Source organism: Bos grunniens, chromosome 14, assembly GCF_055505025.1.
Source record: "Bos grunniens cultivar Pamir isolate PY7600 chromosome 14, Bosgru_T2T1.0, whole genome shotgun sequence".
NCBI classification, from domain to species: Eukaryota; Metazoa; Chordata; class Mammalia; order Artiodactyla; family Bovidae; genus Bos; species Bos grunniens.
In genome coordinates, this window is record NC_141178.1 from 16,775,008 (window position 1) to 16,795,748 (window position 20,741).

At 36.6% G+C, this 20,741-nt stretch overlaps 1 protein-coding gene across 4 annotated transcripts in view; it reads right to left on the reverse strand.

Moving 5' to 3' along the window:
- STK3 (serine/threonine kinase 3) overlaps window positions 1-20,741 on the reverse strand; it is a 309,842-nt gene that overhangs the window by 228,035 nt on the left and 61,066 nt on the right. For 3 of the 4 annotated variants that reach the window (XM_086336068.1, XM_086336067.1, XM_086336066.1), the window contains exon 4: window positions 20,231-20,345. In XM_086336068.1, the coding sequence (XP_086192194.1) occupies window positions 20,231-20,345 (115 nt within the window). Of the gene's footprint in view, window positions 1-10,195; window positions 10,341-10,684; window positions 10,816-20,230; window positions 20,346-20,741 lie in introns of those variants that run through there. The other variant, XM_086336069.1, reaches the window with a different exon arrangement.

Here is a 20,741-nt window from a genome sequence, read left to right on the forward strand (position 1 = left end):
CTGATGCTGGGAGGGATTGGGGGCAAGAGGAGAAGGGGACGACAGAGGATGAGATGGCTGGATGGCATCACTGACTCGATGGACGTGAGTCTGAGTGAACTCCGGGAGTTGGTGATGGACAGGGAGGCCTGGCGTACTGCGATTCATAGGGTTGCAAAGAGTAGGACACGACTGAGCGACTGAACTGAACTGTACTGAATGGAGAATAGGAAAGAAAGGAAAGTAGTCCTTCCCAGATGTAGGCCTTGGTCTAGATGTTTATTTCACATCCTTTGGACACATACTCACTATTTAGAGGGAAGGGGTAAGGGAGTTCGTTGACAGTCATTTTCCTAAAGAGAGTTTTGTTTTCAAACAATCTTTAAACGTAAATTTCACTTACATACAAACAAAATCAGTTACTAAAAGTGACTAGGTTTCTATTTGGCAACAGAGAAAAACCAAAAATTTTAAGTAATATCTTTTTTATTTCTATAAATATGACTTTTAATCAGTTCAGATAAATTTCAAAATCATAAGCTTTATATTGAAAATATATAGAAAGAAAAGAAAAAAACAAAAGAGAGAAGATCTGCTTTTATATAGAAAGAAGTAAAGTAGGATTTAAGTTTTAAGACAAAAAACACTCAAACCACAACTAACACTTCTTTTAGTAGTATCTGTCAAGAATCCTTTCCAATGAAAAATTTTATTGAGAGTACTTCATTTGTGGATTTAATTAGGTTATCATCAATTCAATACAGATTTACTTTTATTTCTGTCACTACACAAATGGGGGCAATGTCACCTTAAAATCATTTGAATCATATTTAGACTCTAGTTTAAAAAAAAGAAAAAGGAGGGCAGGAAAGAGATAATAAACCATGAATGAAACAGTCAGTAATCAGAGATGGAAATAAGACTTTATAGCTGAGCTAATACATTAAAAGACGGAAGTCTACATCTGGTTTCAATACTGGTATGAATTCATTGGCAAATTTAAAAAGAATCCCATTGTACAAAAACAAAAAGATGGTTTTGATAGGCTTTAAGTCCTCTGGTTACTTTTGTTTCTAGAGTCATATGATTAGTATAATAATATGATACATTTAATATGTCACCATGTATATGGTTTTGATAAAAAAGCACCCACCAACGTGTCTCAAGGGCACATGCACAAGCTGTTTTAAGATACTCATAGTGCCTTAATGTTTTTACACTGGTAAAAACAAATTCAAGGGAGGTTTTGAAAATTCATACAAAATTAAGAATTTTATTTTTCTAAAAATGAAACTGACACTCTTAGCTAAATTCTATATTTTTTATATAATTATCTGTGCATATAAAATAATATGTTGGGGCTTCTGGTTCAAGATGGCAGAGTAGAAAGACGGGCACTCATCTCCTCCGGCAAGAACATCAAAATCACCACTAGCTGTTGAACAACCATCGACAGGAGGACGCTGGAATCCACCAAGAAAAGAAACCCCATGTCCAAAGACAAAGAAGAAGCCAGTGAGACAATAGGAGGGGTACAATCACAATGAAATCAAATCCCATACCTGCCAGGTGAGTGACCCACAAACTGAAGAACAATAACACCAAAGAAGTTCTCCCACTATTATGAAGGTTCTGAACCCCACATCAAGCTTCCCCACCTGGGGATCCAACAAAGGGACTGGGGATCCCCAGGGAATCTCAACTTGAAGGCCAGCAGGATTTAATTATAGGACTTTCACAGGACTAGGGGGAAACAGAGACTCCAGTCTTGGAGGGCACAAACAAACTCTTAGGCACGCCAAGATGCAGAAGAAAGGAGCAGTGATCCCACAGAACACTGAATCAAAACTACCTGCTAGTGCTGAGGGGTCTCCTGTGGAGGCATGGGTCAGCAGGGGCTCACCCCAGGGACAGGGGCACTGGCAGCAGTAGTCCAAGAAGGTCTCCCTTGGCATAATCCCTCTTGGAGGTTACCATTAATTCTACCATACAGCCCAGAGACCCCAGGGCTGGGTCCCCTCACGCCAAACTACAAGGGAGGGAGCACAACCCCACCCATCAGCAGATAATTGGATTAAAGCTTTACTGAGCAAAGGCCCTGGCCACCAAAGCAATTCCCAGTTTTTCTCACCATCAGTCCCTCCCATCAGGAAGCTTACACAAGTCGCTTAGCCTCCTCCATCAGAAGGCAGACAGAAGAAGCAAGAAGAACCACAGTCCCACAGCGGCTAAAACAAAACCACATTACAGAAAGTTAATCAGCATGAAAAAGCAGAAAGTTATGTCCCAGATGAAGGGACAAGATAAAACCCCAGAAAAACAACTAAATGAAGTGGGGCTAAGCAACCTTCCAGAAAAAGAATTCAGAATAATGATAGTGAAGATGATCCAGGATCTCAGAATGGAGAAGATGCAAGAAATGTTTACCAAAGACCTAGAATAACTAAAGAACAAACAAACAGAGATGAATAATACACCAGAAGGAATCAACAGCAGAATAACTGAGGCAGAAGAACAGATACATGACCTGGAGGACAGAATGGTGAGAATCACTGCCACAGAACAGAATATAGAAAAAAGAATGAAAAGAAATGAAGACAGCCTAAGAGACCTCTGGGACAACATTAAACACACCAAATTTGCATTATAGGGATCCCAGAAGGAGAACAGAGAAAGAACCTGAGAAAATATTTGAAGAGCTAATTTCAAATTATCCTAATTTCCCTGAAATTTTTCTGAAAATTTTGCTAATATGCAAAAGGAAATAGTCAACCAAGTCCAGGAAATACAGAGAGTCCCAGGCAGGATAAACCCAAGGAGGAACACACTGAGACACACAGTAATCAAACTGACAAATACTAAAAACAAAGATAAAATACTAAAAGCAACATAGGAAAAACGACATATAACATACAAGGGAACTCCCATCAGGCTATCAGCTGATTTCTCAACAGAAAATCTACATGCCAAAAGGGAATGCCACGATATATTTAAAGTGATGAAAGGAAAGAACCTACCAAGAATACTCTACCCAGCAAGACTCTCATTCAGATTTGGTGGAGAAATCAAAAGCTTTCCAGACAAGCAAAAGTTAAAAGAATTCAGCTTTACAGCAAAAATCAGCTTTACAACAAATGCTAAAGGAACTTCTCTAAGCAGGAAACACAAAAGAAGGAGAAGACCTATAGAAAATAAACCCCAAACAATTAAAGAGACGGTAATAGGATCATCAGATCAGATCAGTGGCTCAGTCGTGTCTGACTCTTTGCGACCCCATGAATTGCAGCACGCCAGGCCTCCCTGTCCATCACCAACTCCTGGAGTTCACTCAGACTCACGTCCATCGAGTCAGTGATGCCATCCTGCCATCTCATCCTCTGTCTTCCCCTTCTCCTCCTGCCCCCAATCCCTCCCAGTATCAGAGTCTTTTCCAATGAGTCAACTCTTCCCATGAGGTGGCCAAAGTACTGGAGTTTCAGCTTTAGCATCATTCCTTCCAAAGAAATCCCAGGGCTGATCTCCTTCAGAATGGACTGGTTGGATCTCCTTGCAGTCCAAGGGACTCTCAAGAGTCTTCTCCAACATCACAGTTCAAAAGCATCAATTACCTTAAATGTGAATGGATTAAATGCACCAACCAAAAGACACAGACTGGCTGAATAGATGATACTTGTGCGTGTATGCACTTTCACTTACCACATCACTCTGCCTGACTCCCCAAATCGTATGTAAATATTTTATATTGTTAGGTTAATCATGTTCCCATATGGCTTAAAATTGTGATTATCTTTTATTTTTTTGTCTGGCTATTGACTGTGAAAATTGGTAAACATCTTTTACTATTGTGATTATGTAACTATTACTCACTCAATACCACTGCATCATGACTAATCAACAGAAAAATAACAGAATGTATATCACCAAAACTACCATTTTAAAAAGAGAGCTGTAGTCACTTTTTAAACCCAGATGTATGTCAGAAGTACCCTGGAATTTTTTGAAAAATAAAACAGTAAGAATAATTCTACATATAGTACTTACTATTAAAGCAACAAACCTAAAAATGAGACATAGTTCCCCTTTCATGTGCCACAGATAGATAACTATAGATATTGTATTATCAAATTTCAAGTTTTAACTTGCACCTTGAATTTTCATAAAGTTTTGAAAACTATCTGAGCAAAACTCACCAATGTAATCCCTACATAGACTTTTAAGGCCTGCATCAAATCTAATCTCTTTCAAAAAAGGACCCTTTATTCCCAAGTGAGGATTTATCTGTCCAGTGATGATAATGACAACACCAACAACTTACACTTACTGAGTATTTACCGTACCTGCCACATTACAGGTATCATTTCATTCAATATCCACACACAACAACAGATGGTAGGCACCAACAAAAATTTACTGAGAATCTGTTATTCTGCCCTTGCCTTCATGGTGCTCATAATTGAGTGGGAAAGGAAGGGAACAGGAACAAATAACTATGATATTAAGCAATGCCAGGTACAATAAGATTAGGTATAGGAGCACTCCAGGATAGCAGTGTCTAAGGTGATTATAAGAACCAATACTGCATCAGAACCAGTACTCTTAAAGTAAAATCCAAACCATACACTTTAACCCTCAAGGCCTTGAATGATACAGTTCCTGTAGCCTTGACAACCTCACCACACCACTCTCCCTATTCAAGGAAGTCTTCATAGAGGAGGAGACTTTAGAGCTGCCTCTTGAAAAATGTACAAGGTTTGTCAGGAGACCAAAGAGGAAAAGAAATACTGCTACTGATAAGTCACTTCAGCCGTGTCCGACTCTGCAACCCCATAGACGGCACCCCACTAGCCTCCCCCATCCCTGGGATTCTCCAGGCAAGAACACTGGAGTGGGTTGCCATTTCCTTCTCCAAAGCACGAAGTGAAAAGTGAAAGTGAAGTCGCTCAGTCATGCCCTACTCTTAGTGACCCCATGGACTGCAGCCCACCAGGCTCCTCCGTCTATGGGATTTTCCAGGCAAGAGTAATGGAGTGGGGTGCCATTGCCTTCTCCAAAGAAATACTAGGTATGTGTAAATGAAACGGGGCATAAAAATGAATGAAGTCTAGTACCAGTTCTTTGTGTCCGAATGCAGTGTGTATAGGAGAACGGTGCAAAATGGCAAAGGTAGGTTAGGGTTAACTCTGCTTTATGTGCCTACATATTTTTAAATGAAAAGATGGTACGATCATACCTGAACTTTTAAGAAGGAAACTGTGACAGTAGCCTTCATCTAAAGACTAGAAGCAGAAAAGCTACTGTGGAGAATGTAATAATAAAATCATTTATAGTAGTAGTAGTAGATTTGCAGTACTAGCTAATAGATAAATAAACTTGCTTAAAATTCCAATGGATTTTTTTAACTTCTTATTTCATGTTGGAGTACAGCCGATTAACAATGCCGTGACAGTTTCAGGTAGACAGCAAAGGGATTCAGTCCTACATATACATGCAACCATTTCTCCCCTCAAACTTACCTCCTATCCAGGCTGCCACATGACACTGATCAGAGCCCCCTGTGCTATACAGTAGCTCCTTGATGGTTATCCATTTTAAATATAGCAGTGTGTACCTAGTCCATGCCAAACTCCCTAACTATCCCAATGCATTTTTTTAGTCAAAATTTCTAATTTTAAGATGAAGAGATGCCAAAGCATGCAGTTAAGCAGGAAGCCACTGAAAGCAAAATCCAAAATCCTTTCATAATTCAAAGTGAAACTGCCCCCTCTCCAAAAAAAAAAAAAGAAAGAAAAGGAATTGTCACACGAACATGCCCTCTAACCTAGTAATTTCATTTCTCAGAATGTAACCAATGGCCAGAACAACACAGGTACAACAATCAGTTCGGTTCAGTCGCTCAGTCCTGTCTGGTTCTGCAAACCCATGCACTACAGCCAATACATACCTACAAAAGTTTCCTTCAGCTTTGATTACAATGTAAGTTGGAGCCCATTTTATCCAAAGTACTGAAAAAAACACATTCTGTTACATACACACAGACCTATATACTGATATGGGAATATCTCTGAGATACATCAAAAGTTGAAAAAAAAAATTCATCTCCTGGCTGGCTGGCCAAGGAAAAAAAAAAAAAGAAAAAAAGAAGTTTGGAAAAAAAAAAAAAGCAAAGTATAGAACACCAACACATGCAGTATGAATCTCTTGTTTAAAACAAAATATGATTAAAGACCTAAATGTAAGGCCAGAAACTATTAAACTCTTAGAGGAGAACTTAGGCAGAACACTCCATGACATAAATCAAAGCAAGATCCTCTATGACCCACCTTCGAGAGTAATGGAAATAAAAACAAAAATAAACAAGTGGGACCTAATTAAACTTAAAAAGTTTTCGCACAGCAAAGGAAACTATAAACAAGGTGAAAAGATAACCCTCAGAATGGGAGAAAGTGATAGCAAAGGAAACAACTGATAAAGAATTAATTTCCAAAATATACAAGCAGCTTATACAACTCAATACCAGAAGAGCAAACAACCCAATCAAAAAGTGGAAAAGGGACCTGAAGAGACATTTCTCCAAAGAAGGCATACAGATGGCTAACAAGCACATGAAAAGATGCTCAACATCGCTCATTATTAGAGAAATGCAAATCAAAACTACAGTGAGATACCACCTCACACCAGTCAGAATGGCCACCATCAAAAAGTCTACAAACAATATGCTGGGGACAGTGTGGAGAAAAGGGAACACTCTTGCATTGCTGGTGGGAATGTAAACTGATACAGCCACTATGGAAGATGGTATAGAGACCCCTTAAATAGCCAGCAATAAAACCACCATATGATCCAGCAATCCCACTCCTAAGCATATACCCCGAGGAAACCCAAACTGAAAAAGACACATGTACCCCAATGTTCACTGCAGCACTATTTACAAGAACTAGAACATGGAAGCAACCTAGATGTCCACCAACAGATGAATGGATAAAGAAGCTGTGGTACATATATACAACGGAATACTACTCAGCCATAAAAAGGAAAACATCTGAATCTGTTCTAATGAGGTGGACAAAACTAGAGGCCCATTATACAGTGAAGTAAGTCAGGAAGAGAAATATAAATATCGTATACTGACATATATATGGAATCTGAAGAGATGGCTCTGATGAATTTATTTTCAGGGCAGCAATGAAGAAACAGACACAGAGAACAGACCTATGGACATGGGAGGAGAGGAGGGAGAAGGGGGAATGTATGGAGAGAGTAACATAGAAATTTACAACACCATGTGTAAAACAGACAGCCAATGGGTATGACCCAGGGAACTCAAACAGGAGCTCTGTTACAGGCTGAAGGGAGATGGGAGGGAGGTTTGGGAGGGAGGGGAACATGGGTGTACCTATGGCCGATTTTTAAAAAAACACAAAATTAAAAAAAAAAAAAAAACACACAAAATTCTGTAAAGAAATTATCCTTCAATTAAAAAAAATTTTTTTTCAAAAAATGCATGCACTGAAAGAAGCCACAAGAAACTGGTAACTGACATCTCCTCCAGGAAGTAAAACTGAGGGATGAGTGAGTAAATGCTAAATTCCTCTTCTGTACTATTTGGAATTTTTACAATGTGCTCCTATTATTTTTTTCCCCTTTATTTATATTATTAAAATGGAAAGCACTTATACATTTTGGTTAAAGGTATAAAGAATTATACAATATGATTTTAAAAGAGCTTCATCTAAAACTGTTAAAATTAGATTTGCTACCTAAGGAGCTAAATTTCCATTTTCTGAAAAAAAACTAACTTCTTGATTTCCTAAAATTAAATAATATTTTACTGGATAAGACATAATGATCTTTTAATGTTTTTCTAATACTACAGGATATCCACTATTTCAACAAATATAAAATTCTTAAACCAATGATAAATCATTAAAAACTAAATACTATCTTTTTAAGTTTCTGCCTTAATAGTAACAAAATACAATTTACATTTGTATAGAACTTGGCAGGTTACAAAATGCTCTGACACTCATCATCTTTGTTCCTCACAAGAAAACACTGAGGTAGGTAAGGCAAGTAATATGATATTAGGTCCATTTTAGGATTAGGCATCTGAAGTTAAAAGGAGTTAGTTACACGGTGTATCTGGGGTCACAGAGCTAACATGTAACAAGCCAGGAACTGATGTTTGGTCTTCTGATGCTACATGCAAGGGTCCTTCCACTAAACCACATCATTCCAAATAACCAGTCACAGAGTGCTAAGGGGTCAGGCTTATGACAGGGAGGGAGGGCTCACGGCAGGTCTGGCTGTGACAGGCAGTCTGCCAGGAGAGGAACGTACAATATAAAAATACAGTGTGTGAAAGTGGGCCTGACTTAAGAAAGGGAAATAGAACTGGGAGAAATGCCAAGAAGTACAGCAACTAAGGTGAAAACTGGGCAGCTTACCAATTAGGGAAGCCAAGGAAATACCTTTGTAGGTTTAATGTACTTAGTTAAGGTAGAAGAGCAAGACTATTGGAGGGACTATACTGTAATGTGGAAAGATCATAAAGAAAAGTGTTTATAATACAATCAAAAGATTTAGAAAAGATGTCATGGAGTGTGATGTGTACAACGTATTTAATCAGAGTTAAGATGTGGCACATGATTGCTATAAAAAACTCTCTGGGTCTGATCCTACACTGCATGGTCATTTTAAGGCTGTGGCTTGGAACTTTTAAGAAGCATGTGTGAAATAACTTAGAACTCAATCTCACTCTACAGGAGACACCAAATAAGGAGCAAGAATTACTTTCCACACAAAAGGATTCACTCTCCTAAGATTCTAGCACAGAACTGAACAGCAGTACCTGTTTAGGGTGAGAAAATCCTTGTCAGGAGAAGGGGCCATGGACACCAGAACTAAAACCAGGGTCAGGTCACCATGGTCTAAATGAAATCATGGATCTGTAATCCTGAAAAGCACACTTACATGAATTCTTAGAGCAAACACTTATTGCTGACCCAGCAGAAGCAGGCTCCTTGAGATACATCATCCCAGCTGTCCCTTACTGCACTTTACTGTGACAAAGGGGAGAAAAGGTTGAGGACCCCATAGTTTTAACCCTGAATTTCACCAGATACCTCCTGTAACACTTAACATTTATTCTGGAAGTTATTTTAGAAGGGGGTGTGGGTGTGTGTGTGTGGGTGTGTGTGTGTTTTATTCTTGGTACATTTAGTTTTGATTTTAGGTTTGATAAACACATAGAAATCCCTGTTATTTTTGTCATTCTAACATTCATTCACTGTTCTCCTGCTAACATACCCTCATTTCCCTTGAGGGAATCACTATTTCCCCACCTTCAGACCACGCATTTCTAGCAGTCAATTCCATCCCTGCTCCAGGTCAGACGCATGTCCTAGATCTAATCCAATTACTGCATCACATTCCAATGGCCACAGAGAAAGGCACATGACCCATTCAGAAGCAGTGAGGTACAAGACTGCTGGATTTCAACTAGAAAGGTATAACTGAGCAGCCGTCTTGCCACGATGAGGCAAGAGTCTGAGAGCAGAATCAATACAGAGGTATTAAAACAAAGAGACAAGTCTAAGTAATTCCTTTCACTCTGAATCAAGCCATGCATGAAACCTGCTCTGCAAAGATTTTTAGTTATGTGAGTAAATAAATTCCCTTCTTGACTCAAGCCAGTTTGAGGTGAGGTTTCTATAATTTATAACCAAGAGCTGAAACCGATGTAGTAAATTTCAAGTAGATACCAAAAAAGTGGGGAGCTTCCTGGAAAAGAGGTTTGTACAAAGCACAAACCATTGACCAACTCTAGAACTGCTATAGGTTACTCCAGACATTTAACAGTATGAAATCTCTGAAGCTGATTTCTATTTTCTGCTCCCAAACAAAAGGGCTACAATAACTGAGGGTGGGAAAAGTAGAATAAATAAGTCTTTTAAAAGGAACATGAAGGCAAAGTCTCCTTTTTGCCTTCATTTTTCTGAGTACCACCTGCCCCAGCCAATACATGTTTACTCCAAATTAACACTGCATTTAGATATCTCATTTTATAGAGCTCTTCGAATGTTTCAGCATTATTAGTTTTTACGACATACATGTTACATCAATACACAATGGTGACCAAAGCCTCTTGCAAGAAACTTAAGGAATTAAGTAGCAATTTCTAAAATACCTAAATTTTAAAAGTAATTCTTAAGCTTACATGTAAGGCTTTATCTGAACATCCATGAAGCTTCAGATTCCAACTGCTTTACAATCAAAATTTCTCCCCCTCTTACTCCTTCTTTCTTGAGGAAAATAATACATACATTTAATGGGGCTGTTAGGTATTCAACATGAGGAAAACACTGGAAAAAACAACACAGCAACTCAGTAACTCCCTTCCACCCCTCACCACTCTATCTCATCCCACCCAAAAACGGGAGTGTTGAGGGTATAAAATAGCCAAGGTTTTAAACGATAAAAAATTTATGGGATTCTTCCAGAAAAACACAAATCTGCTCAATACAAAGTATGTACATTAGAAAACATAACTAGAATATTTTAGCCATTATTATATACAAAAAGGCAGAGAGAGGTTTTCTTTCATGAAATCTGGATTGCAGATGTCTGGCAAAAAAAAAAAAAAAATTAATAATCTATCACAAAGTCCCACAACTAGTGATTCAAAATGAAAGCTTTCACTACTTACACCATATGTAAATATACATATATACTCGCTGCTTATAATCCCTTGATCTGAAGAGAAAGAGAACTGATACTCTACTGTGAAAATGGTCAGTGGGCAGACATTTTAAAATCCTTTCCCACATGAAAAGATTCCTGAAAAAGAGATCAGAAGACAACAGAAAAGCACTCAATATATATGGAGTTGTAAAGCCCGTATGAACTAGTATCTATTACACAAAGAGGGAACATGCAACAAAGTGATTAGGAAAGTCAAACATGAATTAGTCCAATAACACAGGCAAACATAAACCCTAAAAAGAACTTTATGGAACAGAAATCCACACATCTCAAAAAGACGTCTATTATTAACGATGAAACACTACCAAACTTTGAGGCTCCAAGTATTAAACCTTAAATCAGTAAGAAATTGATATGCCTTCACTAAGGGAAAAAAAAGTTTGAAACAGTACATAATGAACAAGGCAGAACATATATTTTTAAAATGCAAACATATATCAAAAAGACTATTATGTACAAGGCATTAATTTTAAGGGCACTAAAATAAAATACTCCAGTATATTCTGAATAGCCACTGTCTGATTCTATTAAACAAACTTTCACTGTACCTAAAAATGTAAGCTCTATCTCATGGAGCTTATGTACCGCTCTTGAAAATAATTCAAGGTACCAATGGTGAATGCTAAGATTCTGTACTTGGTTTCCATAGTCTCCTGTATTATTCTCAAACACATCATCTGATTACTGTTCACAATGCAAAGACATTTCCATCCATATAAGTAAGAAGGCAGGACAATGATGACAATATCAATGCAAATACATATAGGACTTTTTATGTACCAGGGACTGTTTCTAGCACTTTACAAATGTATCATCTTCAACACAATTCAATGAAGTAGGGTGGTATTCTCACCCTATTTAGCAAATGGAAAAAATGAGTCACAGAAAAGTTAAGGAACTTGCCTAAGTTCACACAACCAGTATGTAGCAGAGCCACAATTCAAGACAGTCTGGCTCTCCACTCTATGCTCTTAACTTTTACAGTTCGATTCCAGCAGTCGGCTTCAATTTCAAACTTTTCTTTCCCTCTAATCTATTTTACCACTCTATGATTCAGTTGCTTGTCTGGAAAAATGGGGTTAATAACTGTTCTTACCTTACACAGTTGTTCAGTCCTTACATGAGGATTAAATGCAACAGTCTATATAATATGCCCGGCACATACCAGTATTACAGCAATGGTTCTCAAAATACCTATCAAATGTCTGTCACTGGAGTTGGGGATCACTGCCATAACACTAACAGTCAGAATCTACCAAAAAGAATGGTCTCAATGTGTCCTTCACACTTCTCAAGTAATGCCTAAGTAAACCTGACGTTCCCAATCACTGCCATTAAAACAAGTCCACCACAAAAATACACATATGGACAACTTAGGAACTGCTTCTTCAGTCTGGAACTTCCTCTCCATTATTCTGTGTTCCCTCAATGCCCCCTCCCCCACTCCCACCCAATCACAAAAATAGAGTTCATTCTGGTAGAAGCAGACACTAAAAAAATTTCTCATATACCAAACTGGACTTGTGTTTTAAGACACAAACTTCACTTGGTATTTTAACATCATTTTCATCTGCACATTGTGGTGCGGGTGCTCTAAAAGGTTTCAAGCAGAATGCTACTCTCGGCTTGCCTTCACCAAAGGGCTGCAAAACTATGGAGGCTGAAAGAACAACAGCAATTCTCTAGTCCAGGGTCTAGTGCTCATCAACATTTAAGTTTGCTCCTAATTTCTTGTTGTGACAACATTCTGGGACATTTCTCACCATTCAATCGTGTTAGAGTTTCTCTTAAGGTACAGATGGAAGAGGAGAAACACTGGATGGATCCCATGGCGCTTTCGTATTCAACTTGACAACACAGCATCAAATTGTACTCCTCAAAGCAGCTGTATTACTTTAAACACCTAAGGGTATGAAAGTATCGATAGGGAGGTGGGTAGGAAGGGAAAAGAACATACCACTGATTCAGGTTCAAAACCAACCTGAATTTGCAATTTGTTTAGTTCTCTGTCTTTCCTCCTTCTAAATTCCCATGAAACTGATAGAAAAAATTTTAATAAATAAACTGATAAAAGAATCAGCACAGGAGAGTATAATAAATTTGGAAGCATTTCTATGAAGAGTTCACAGGCAAGAGCAGGCAAGGAAGGGGTGATAACCAAGTAAACACCAAGGGGGTTCCAAGTTAGAACCGCTGGGTAGAGAGGGCAGGAGTGGGAAGAGATGTGGAAAAGGTGGAAAAGGTAGGCTAGCTTTTCCCCAGGAAGTGAAAAGAAGAAAAGAGAACAAGAGTGAGCTCCTCATGCCTACTTTATACAGAGATTACATGCATCCTGGAATTCATCCCCAGGCCCCAGAAAAGGCAGGGGAGGGGAATGGCTAAAGAAACTGAACAAACCACTTCTGCAGGCACTTCCTCCTCAAGCCAGATACCAGCCAGTTCATCTTAACACTATACCTGCCAGGCAAAAAGCATCGCCCCAATGTTTCCAATGAGAGCTAGTCAGCCTTTCTAGCGGTCATCCTGCCATGGGGAAGACCAGGATCAAACAAGTGAAGCAATAACCTCAGCAGAAATAGAGATGATTCAAGAAACAGAAAACAACTTTTTTCAAAACTTATTTTTCTTAGAGTGATTAGAAAAGATCATATATCCATGTCTCAAGCATCAAGATGTTGCAAAAAAAAAAAAAAAACCAAAAACAAAAGAGTTCTTGTAAATTAAAATATAACTACTGAAATAAAAAGTTCAGTTAGAAGAGTCAGAAAATTAAAGTAGGAAAAAAAAACAAAAGGAGACAGAAAACCTGGGAGGAAAAAAAAAGAATAAAATTCAGGTGTTTTCACCATCCAATGAATAAAATAGGGGAGAAATTATCAAAGAAATTTTTCCAAAGCTAAAGAAAGACAGAAGTTTTTATCTGAAAGGAACTAAAAAGGACTCATACTTAGGCACATCCTCATGAAATATCTTGATCCTTATTCAACATCAGAGACATCAGAATAAAGAAAAAAGTCTAAAAAGTTGTGAGGTGGGAGGAAACCTACAAATGAATAAGCCTCTGACAGGCATTAGCTATCTAGAACATTAGCAACACTAGCTGCTAGAAGATAATACAGAAAAGCTACCAGAGCTCTGAGAGAAACTTAGTTTCAATGTAAAATTCTACATAGGCTACTATCAATCAAGTTTGAAAGCAAAATAAAAGCATTTTCAGACACAGAAGGACTCAACAAGTTGATCTGTTAATTCTGTACCCTGAAGAAGATAGCTGAGGAAAAACACAGAACAAGAGTGAAAAGCCAAGGAAATAGGAAATACACAAGAAAATGGTGACACTAACCCAGGAGTCCAGTGAAAAGAAATCCCAGGACTGCAGCTGTACAGCAGACCTAAAAAGCAATGAGTCCACATTAGAACAAGAAATCAGGAAGACCCAAAGAATGTTTTCTCAAAGAAGAATCAAATAAACTCCAGGAACTAGATAAAATGAGTAAGAAGCTAGAAAACATTAGTGAAATGATAAAGATAGCATATGCTACTTCTTCCAACATGAAAAGAAAAAAAAAGGGGAAACAAAAAATCATGATCCTAGCATAGATCCATCAAACTAACACATGACAATGATTTTGAGCAATTAAGTGTGAGGAAAGTAAACCCATTTAAACAAGATGCTGGGAACATTTTCCTTCAGCTGATCAAGGAATATGACACTGGACTTTTAAAGATGAAAATATAATTCTAGTGTAAAATTGTTTCCTCTTCCAAGATGTCCTTTGCCCTCTCTTCTCTGAGTCATTCATTCATTCACTTACACAACAACAAATATTTACTCAGCACCCTACACATCAGGCACTGTCCGAGGAGCGGGACAGAACAGTCAGCAAAGAAGACAAGACCCTGCCCTTGTGGAGCCTGACTCCAATGACAGATGAGTCCTCTTCCAAGATCATGTTAAACGGTTCTCTCTCCTATGAAGCTTTCACTGAACTTGAATGTTAGGCTAAGCGCTTGTCTTGTACTTTCCCTAAAGAACTCCAACTCTTTACAGAATCAAATTTAGCTTTTTACATATGCATTACCTTAACCAGTCTGCAAACAATGCAACAGCAGCAACATTTCTTAAGAATTATTTGTACCTCTAACGCACAGCACCAGGCCTAGATCAATAAATGTATTTTGAACCTTTCCATTCAACCAAAATGTAAATAAAACTGCCAAGTAAAATGCAAAGCACTGTACCAATGCTAATCATTATTTAATAGATGAGGAAGCTGAAGATCCAGATTATAAAACTAGTTTCTGGAAGAACCAAAACTAAAATCCAAAGTGTTAGGTTGAATTAAAATAAGTGGTCAAATAAAAAGCTGAGTCAGAGTAGGAGACCAACCCTAGGCCTTTTCTTAGAACATTTCCAAATACACAATAAACGTCTAAGATGTAGACTCTATTTCTTCCATATGTCACGGCACAGCTTAATAATTTTGTAAAGATCATTTTGAAAGCCTCTAATCAAATATATAATCTATCTTTAAAAAGCTTCAATTTCACAGAATTGTCTATTTTTACTTTGCATAAATGCATAAATATTGAAATGCATAAATGTTCAGAGGCTAAATGCATTTAACATAAAATATATTGGTTTTTAAAATGTCCTCACAAGAAAACCTTCAAAATTATTGCCATAAATATTTTGTGTATTTATTCCCATAATTACTGGACTTTTATTCTTTTTAAACTTGAAAAACTAAAAAAAAAACACCTGAAATGATTACATTAACTTCCAGTAATAACAACAAAAGGCATATGGTTTGAGTTATTGGGATATACACTTGCAAAAATTAGCAAAAAATTTAATTTACATAAATATAACTTCTATAAAAATCAGGGAACTAACACAACAGATCCTGTTATTTCACACTTTCATAGGTTACTGATAAGCACATATACTTTGGTATATGATCATATCTGTTCAATAACCCACATCATTAATACTTAATAGTAGTAGCTATGAAAATTACAATTTACCTACAAAAATACAACACTAAATAGATGAGTTAGATTGTCTATATTCACAGAAGAAGCAGTCATGGAATTGTTCCTATTTCAGTTCAACAAACATTTATCAAGGTTGCTAGATGCCAGTAGCTATTCTAGGCACTTGTAATAGTTTCACGATGAACATATAAAAATTTCTGCCCCTGAGAGGCTTACAGTGGGGGAAAGCAACTGCTAAACCTTTTCTCCTAAAGACTAAAAGCTGACTAATAATTAAATGTGATTTCCAAGTACAGGATAGCCACAGAAAATTTATCTACACATAGGTTTCAACAAACTCTAGTTTTAAATATTATTTTTTAAAAAAGTCACTTATTAAAGATACATAATACCAGGACATGAGTTGTGTGTTGTGAGTTTGATCACAGAATCAGGAGTTTAACTTACATATACTTATTATAGTTTAACTTATATATAGTATTAACTTACAAACCAAAAGATTCAATAAATACTAACCAAATAGTGATTTCTACTCTAAATGCAACTAGAAGACTCAAACTTTTATCACCCACTGAAATATAAGAAAGTTTCACCTTCATTCTCCCTCTAGTACTACCACCATTACCCGAACTACCATTCGTTATTGGCTCAACTGCCAACAATCCAATCCCAAACTCTGCTACTCAGGCTCAGTTTAACCACTGAGAGCTCTAATTAACCCTCAAATTTAATTCTATGTTTTTATCTTTTCCTAGGTATTTCCCAACGGAGAAGGCAATGGCACCCCACTCCAGTACTCTTGCCTGGAAAATCCCATGGACAGAGGAGCCTGGTAGGCTGCAAGTCCATGGGGTCGCTGAGGGTCGGGCACGACTGAGCGACTTCACTTTCACTTTTCACTTTCATGCATTGGAGAAGGAAATGACAACCCACAGCAATGTTCTTGCCTGGAGAATCCCAGGGACGGGGGAGCCTGGTGGGCTGCCGTCTGTGGGGTCGCACAGGATTGGACACAACTGAAATGACTTAGCAGCAGCAACAGCAGCAGGTATTTCCCAAAGAAAATGTCAGGGCATAAAACCTCTAAAAGAGATTTTAGAAGTTAAATTTCTAAAAGATTTTGAAAGATTTTGAAATTCTTTCTTTAATATCTATGCTGACAATAAGATAACTGGTTTTTTGACTTTTAAAATGACATGTGAAATACTCATAAAACTATTAGCAAACTGTCAAGCAAGCCTGCGATGTAAGAAAACACCACTACCAACAATAATAATAAAATGCAAAGGACAAGCACTAAAAATAAGTAAGAGAGTCAATACACAAATGACAAGATGCTTAGTCTATCCAGCAGTCAAAATATGTAAGATAATAACAGTAAAAATTATAAAATAACGGCAGCTAGAATTTATTGTGCTCTTATGTAAGAGTGAATATGCAATAAATAATTAACTAATTCACTAGTCAACCAATTACCAAATAGATACACTACCTGGGAAAATAGGGAAAGCTTCAAAGAAGAGGTGATAACTGAGCTAGTCCTTCATGGATGCAAACTCACTAGGCAAAGACTAGGGGTAAGGAGAAACACTCAAAGGTGGGGGAGCAGATGAGGCAAAAGCATATACCAAAACACTAAAACACGAACCCAGCCTTTATTCTAGGAACCCAGTCTTACTGTGAAGCTGAAGTAACTTCATCAGATTTTTTCTCTATCTTTAATTTTTAAAGAACTATTTGATCAAAAAAACAACAGCACCTATGACATCTCTTACACGTGGAATATAGAAAGAAATACAAATGAACTTACTAGTGAAACAGAAACAGACTCACAGACTTGGAGAACAGGCTTCTGGTTGCTGGCGGGAGAAGGGTCAGGGAAGGGACAGCTGGGGAGTTTGGAATGGGCATGTACATACTGCTATATTTAAAATGGATAATCAACAAGGATCTACCATATAGCATATAGAAGTCTGCTCAGTGTTATGTGGAGTGGAGGGGGGCTTGGGGGAAAATGGCTGAATCCCTTTGCTGTTCACCTGTTCCCCTGGAACTATCACAGCATTGTTAATCAGCTATACTTCAATACAAAAAAAAAAAAAAAAAAAAGATAGCAATAGAACTCAGTTCTATTTTGATTTTCAAAATCAAGAACAGTTCATCACTAATGAGATTTCTTTCAAAGACAAGAATAATTCTACACAAAAGGTATTATTTAGGTGGTTTTCTGAGAGTCAATCCTCTTAAAATAAATAAAAAATGTAAAAGAAATTGCCAACCTAGAATTCTTTACCCAGCAAATATATCATTCAAAAGTTAAGTGAGATAACATTTTCATACAAGAAAAAACAAAAAAACGAGAGCGATTTTATTACCATCATAAGGAAACACTAAAGAACACTGTTCAGGCAACTGAGAAATGCAAAAAAAGAATAAAGAGCAAAAAAAGTATAAATTTAAACACCATCAAAAATAAGAAGAATTATTATTTAAACAGCCTTGTGCTGTTTAAAATGTACACAGAATTACAAGAAACAACAAAGCATGTAACAAAAACCCAAACAGCATATAAAGCCTAAAAGAAAATTTTCTGTACTCTTAGGAAAAGACTGGAGTGAGTATTAACAGGTTGAGGACAACTGTTTCACTTGTCACGTTTTTTGAAAGCCATGCCTCTGAAATTCAAACAATCAAGATTATCCTTCCAGTGAACATTCCTAAAAAAAATCAAATATTAAACAGGATGATAACTATCCCTCACACTGCCAACCTTCATAACAATGGTACTTTTTTAAAATAATACATAAATGAAGGAAAAGTAGCATAAGTAGCATAAAAAAGCAGAATATTTTTTGAGATTTAACAAGAGCTGCTATCAAGGCAATACCCAGAAAGAACATATGTACAGCTCCTGAGCCATCTCATGCAGTTCTGGATTCCTTTTTGTGTTTGGGAATCAGACCCTTCCATACTTCCCCAGGCCCAAGGAAAACCAACTTGTGAGAATAATAATTAGACTATTTCAAATGTATGATCTCCAAACATGTTAGGTGGAATCTGCCTTCTAAAAAGAAGTGCAAATAGGGTAAAATCCTTCCTTTGATAATTGGTGAAGGAGATACCTGAGAATAATTATCCCATCCAAATCTACCTTTTAGAACTATAGTATACCTTCATGGTTTCTATTTATTAACCACAGAAATAAAGTATTTTTGTATACTTAGAATACATAAAAGGCTGTATTCTTCCTATGGACTCAAAATGGTAACATTAATATTTAGAATAAATAGATATTCCATTTCATACAGTATTACTCCGTATTTCTACCCGGTAACTTTAAATACCAAATGCACTGAGTTTAGCCCTGAAATGGTTTTAAAACACTTCCCTAACTGGAGTATAATTATTTTCAATTAAAGCATTGTTCTGCCATTCAGGAGTCATCTGATTTACATAAATGTTAGTTAAGCACCACAGAAATTCTAAAATATATAATTAGAATGTCACAAATCACTTAATCCATTCTGTCAAAACAGGGATTATTTTAACTTCTGTTTCACTTCGTTTAAAAGAAAACCTATTTACTTTATTTTCTGTAACAGAAAAAAAAAATTAGTAGGATAAACTTACAACATACTTCCCCAATCAAACTTTAAAATGATTCTGGTTAACCACAAATTGACTCAAGTAGTTAAGTATTTTTCCGAATGTATTTTACTGAAACATGTCTGACAACATGTAATAATGACATGTAGTTACTGGGATACTGTTTTACAGAATTACAAATTATTTCACTGATTTATTATTCTTAGTCATTCGCAGATTTTAAAAAGGTCACTTTGGTCTTGTAAATTATCCAAGTTAACTAGGTGCATTGCTAGGCTAAAGTAAACAATTTTGTAAATAGCTCTTTTACTTAGGGTTAAAACATAGCCATAAAATTTATCATTAAATAACACATTCTCACTAAGCTGAATTTACCAGAAAAAAAAATTATAATTGAGCTCTATTAATTTCAAACATCCTGAGATATTTGGGGAAATAAGACAAAAATTGTTCTTCAGTTATTTTTAAGATTCAGAAACATAATACTTCAACTGTTTATCAACCATAGGTTATAATACAAAAAAACTTATGATAAAGAAACACCATAAATATTACAAAAATAAAATTCTAGCCATAACTTACTGAACTCAAGTTAAAGAAGAACATGCAACACTGATTCCAAATGAAGAAGAGGAGTGCCATGGTGGTTTCTCGGTGACTAAACCAAGAATTATCCTAATAAATGAATTAAACAATCATATGACTCCTGTATTTGCCACACAAAGATCTGTGACTAATTCTCACACCTCATACTAGATCCTTTTACACTGTGAAGTCTTTTCTTTCTTCACACTAATATTTTCCTTGTAACAAAACACTGTATAGTCAGCTTCTAAAATATGAATCTTTAGAAATGAGATTGGCAAAACAATTTTAAAATACTTACTGTTTTGTTTCGTAATCTAATTATGTCTGAGACAGAGCCAGCTCCACAGTACTCCATAACAATCCAGAGGTCTGTGTTCTTAAAGTAACTGCCATAGTACTTTACAACATATGGGCTAAAGAAAAATATATAGACAATTAAGTTCAGTTAATTCTCAAAGAAAATTATTTCTTAATACCAATGCAAAGTATTTTCAGCATTTCATAATGTTTCAATAAGTAAACTTAATGAGTAAACTATTATACATGGCATTGTCTCTATGTAGGGTACCAACTATGTATAATTAGGCTTTAATTCACAGATGAAATTTAACAGGATTACAAACCAGAGGAGGTCCAAATGTTCTGAGTGATTCCCAAGAAAATAAAGCTTTGTTTTGGCAAAGGACACACTATTTAACATAAGGAACAAATGAAAATATTTTACTTTAATTAAAGCATTTTAAACATAAGTCTTTAAAGGATTTTATATCCAGTCAAATATTAACACTCAACTTTGTATTTCAATAAGG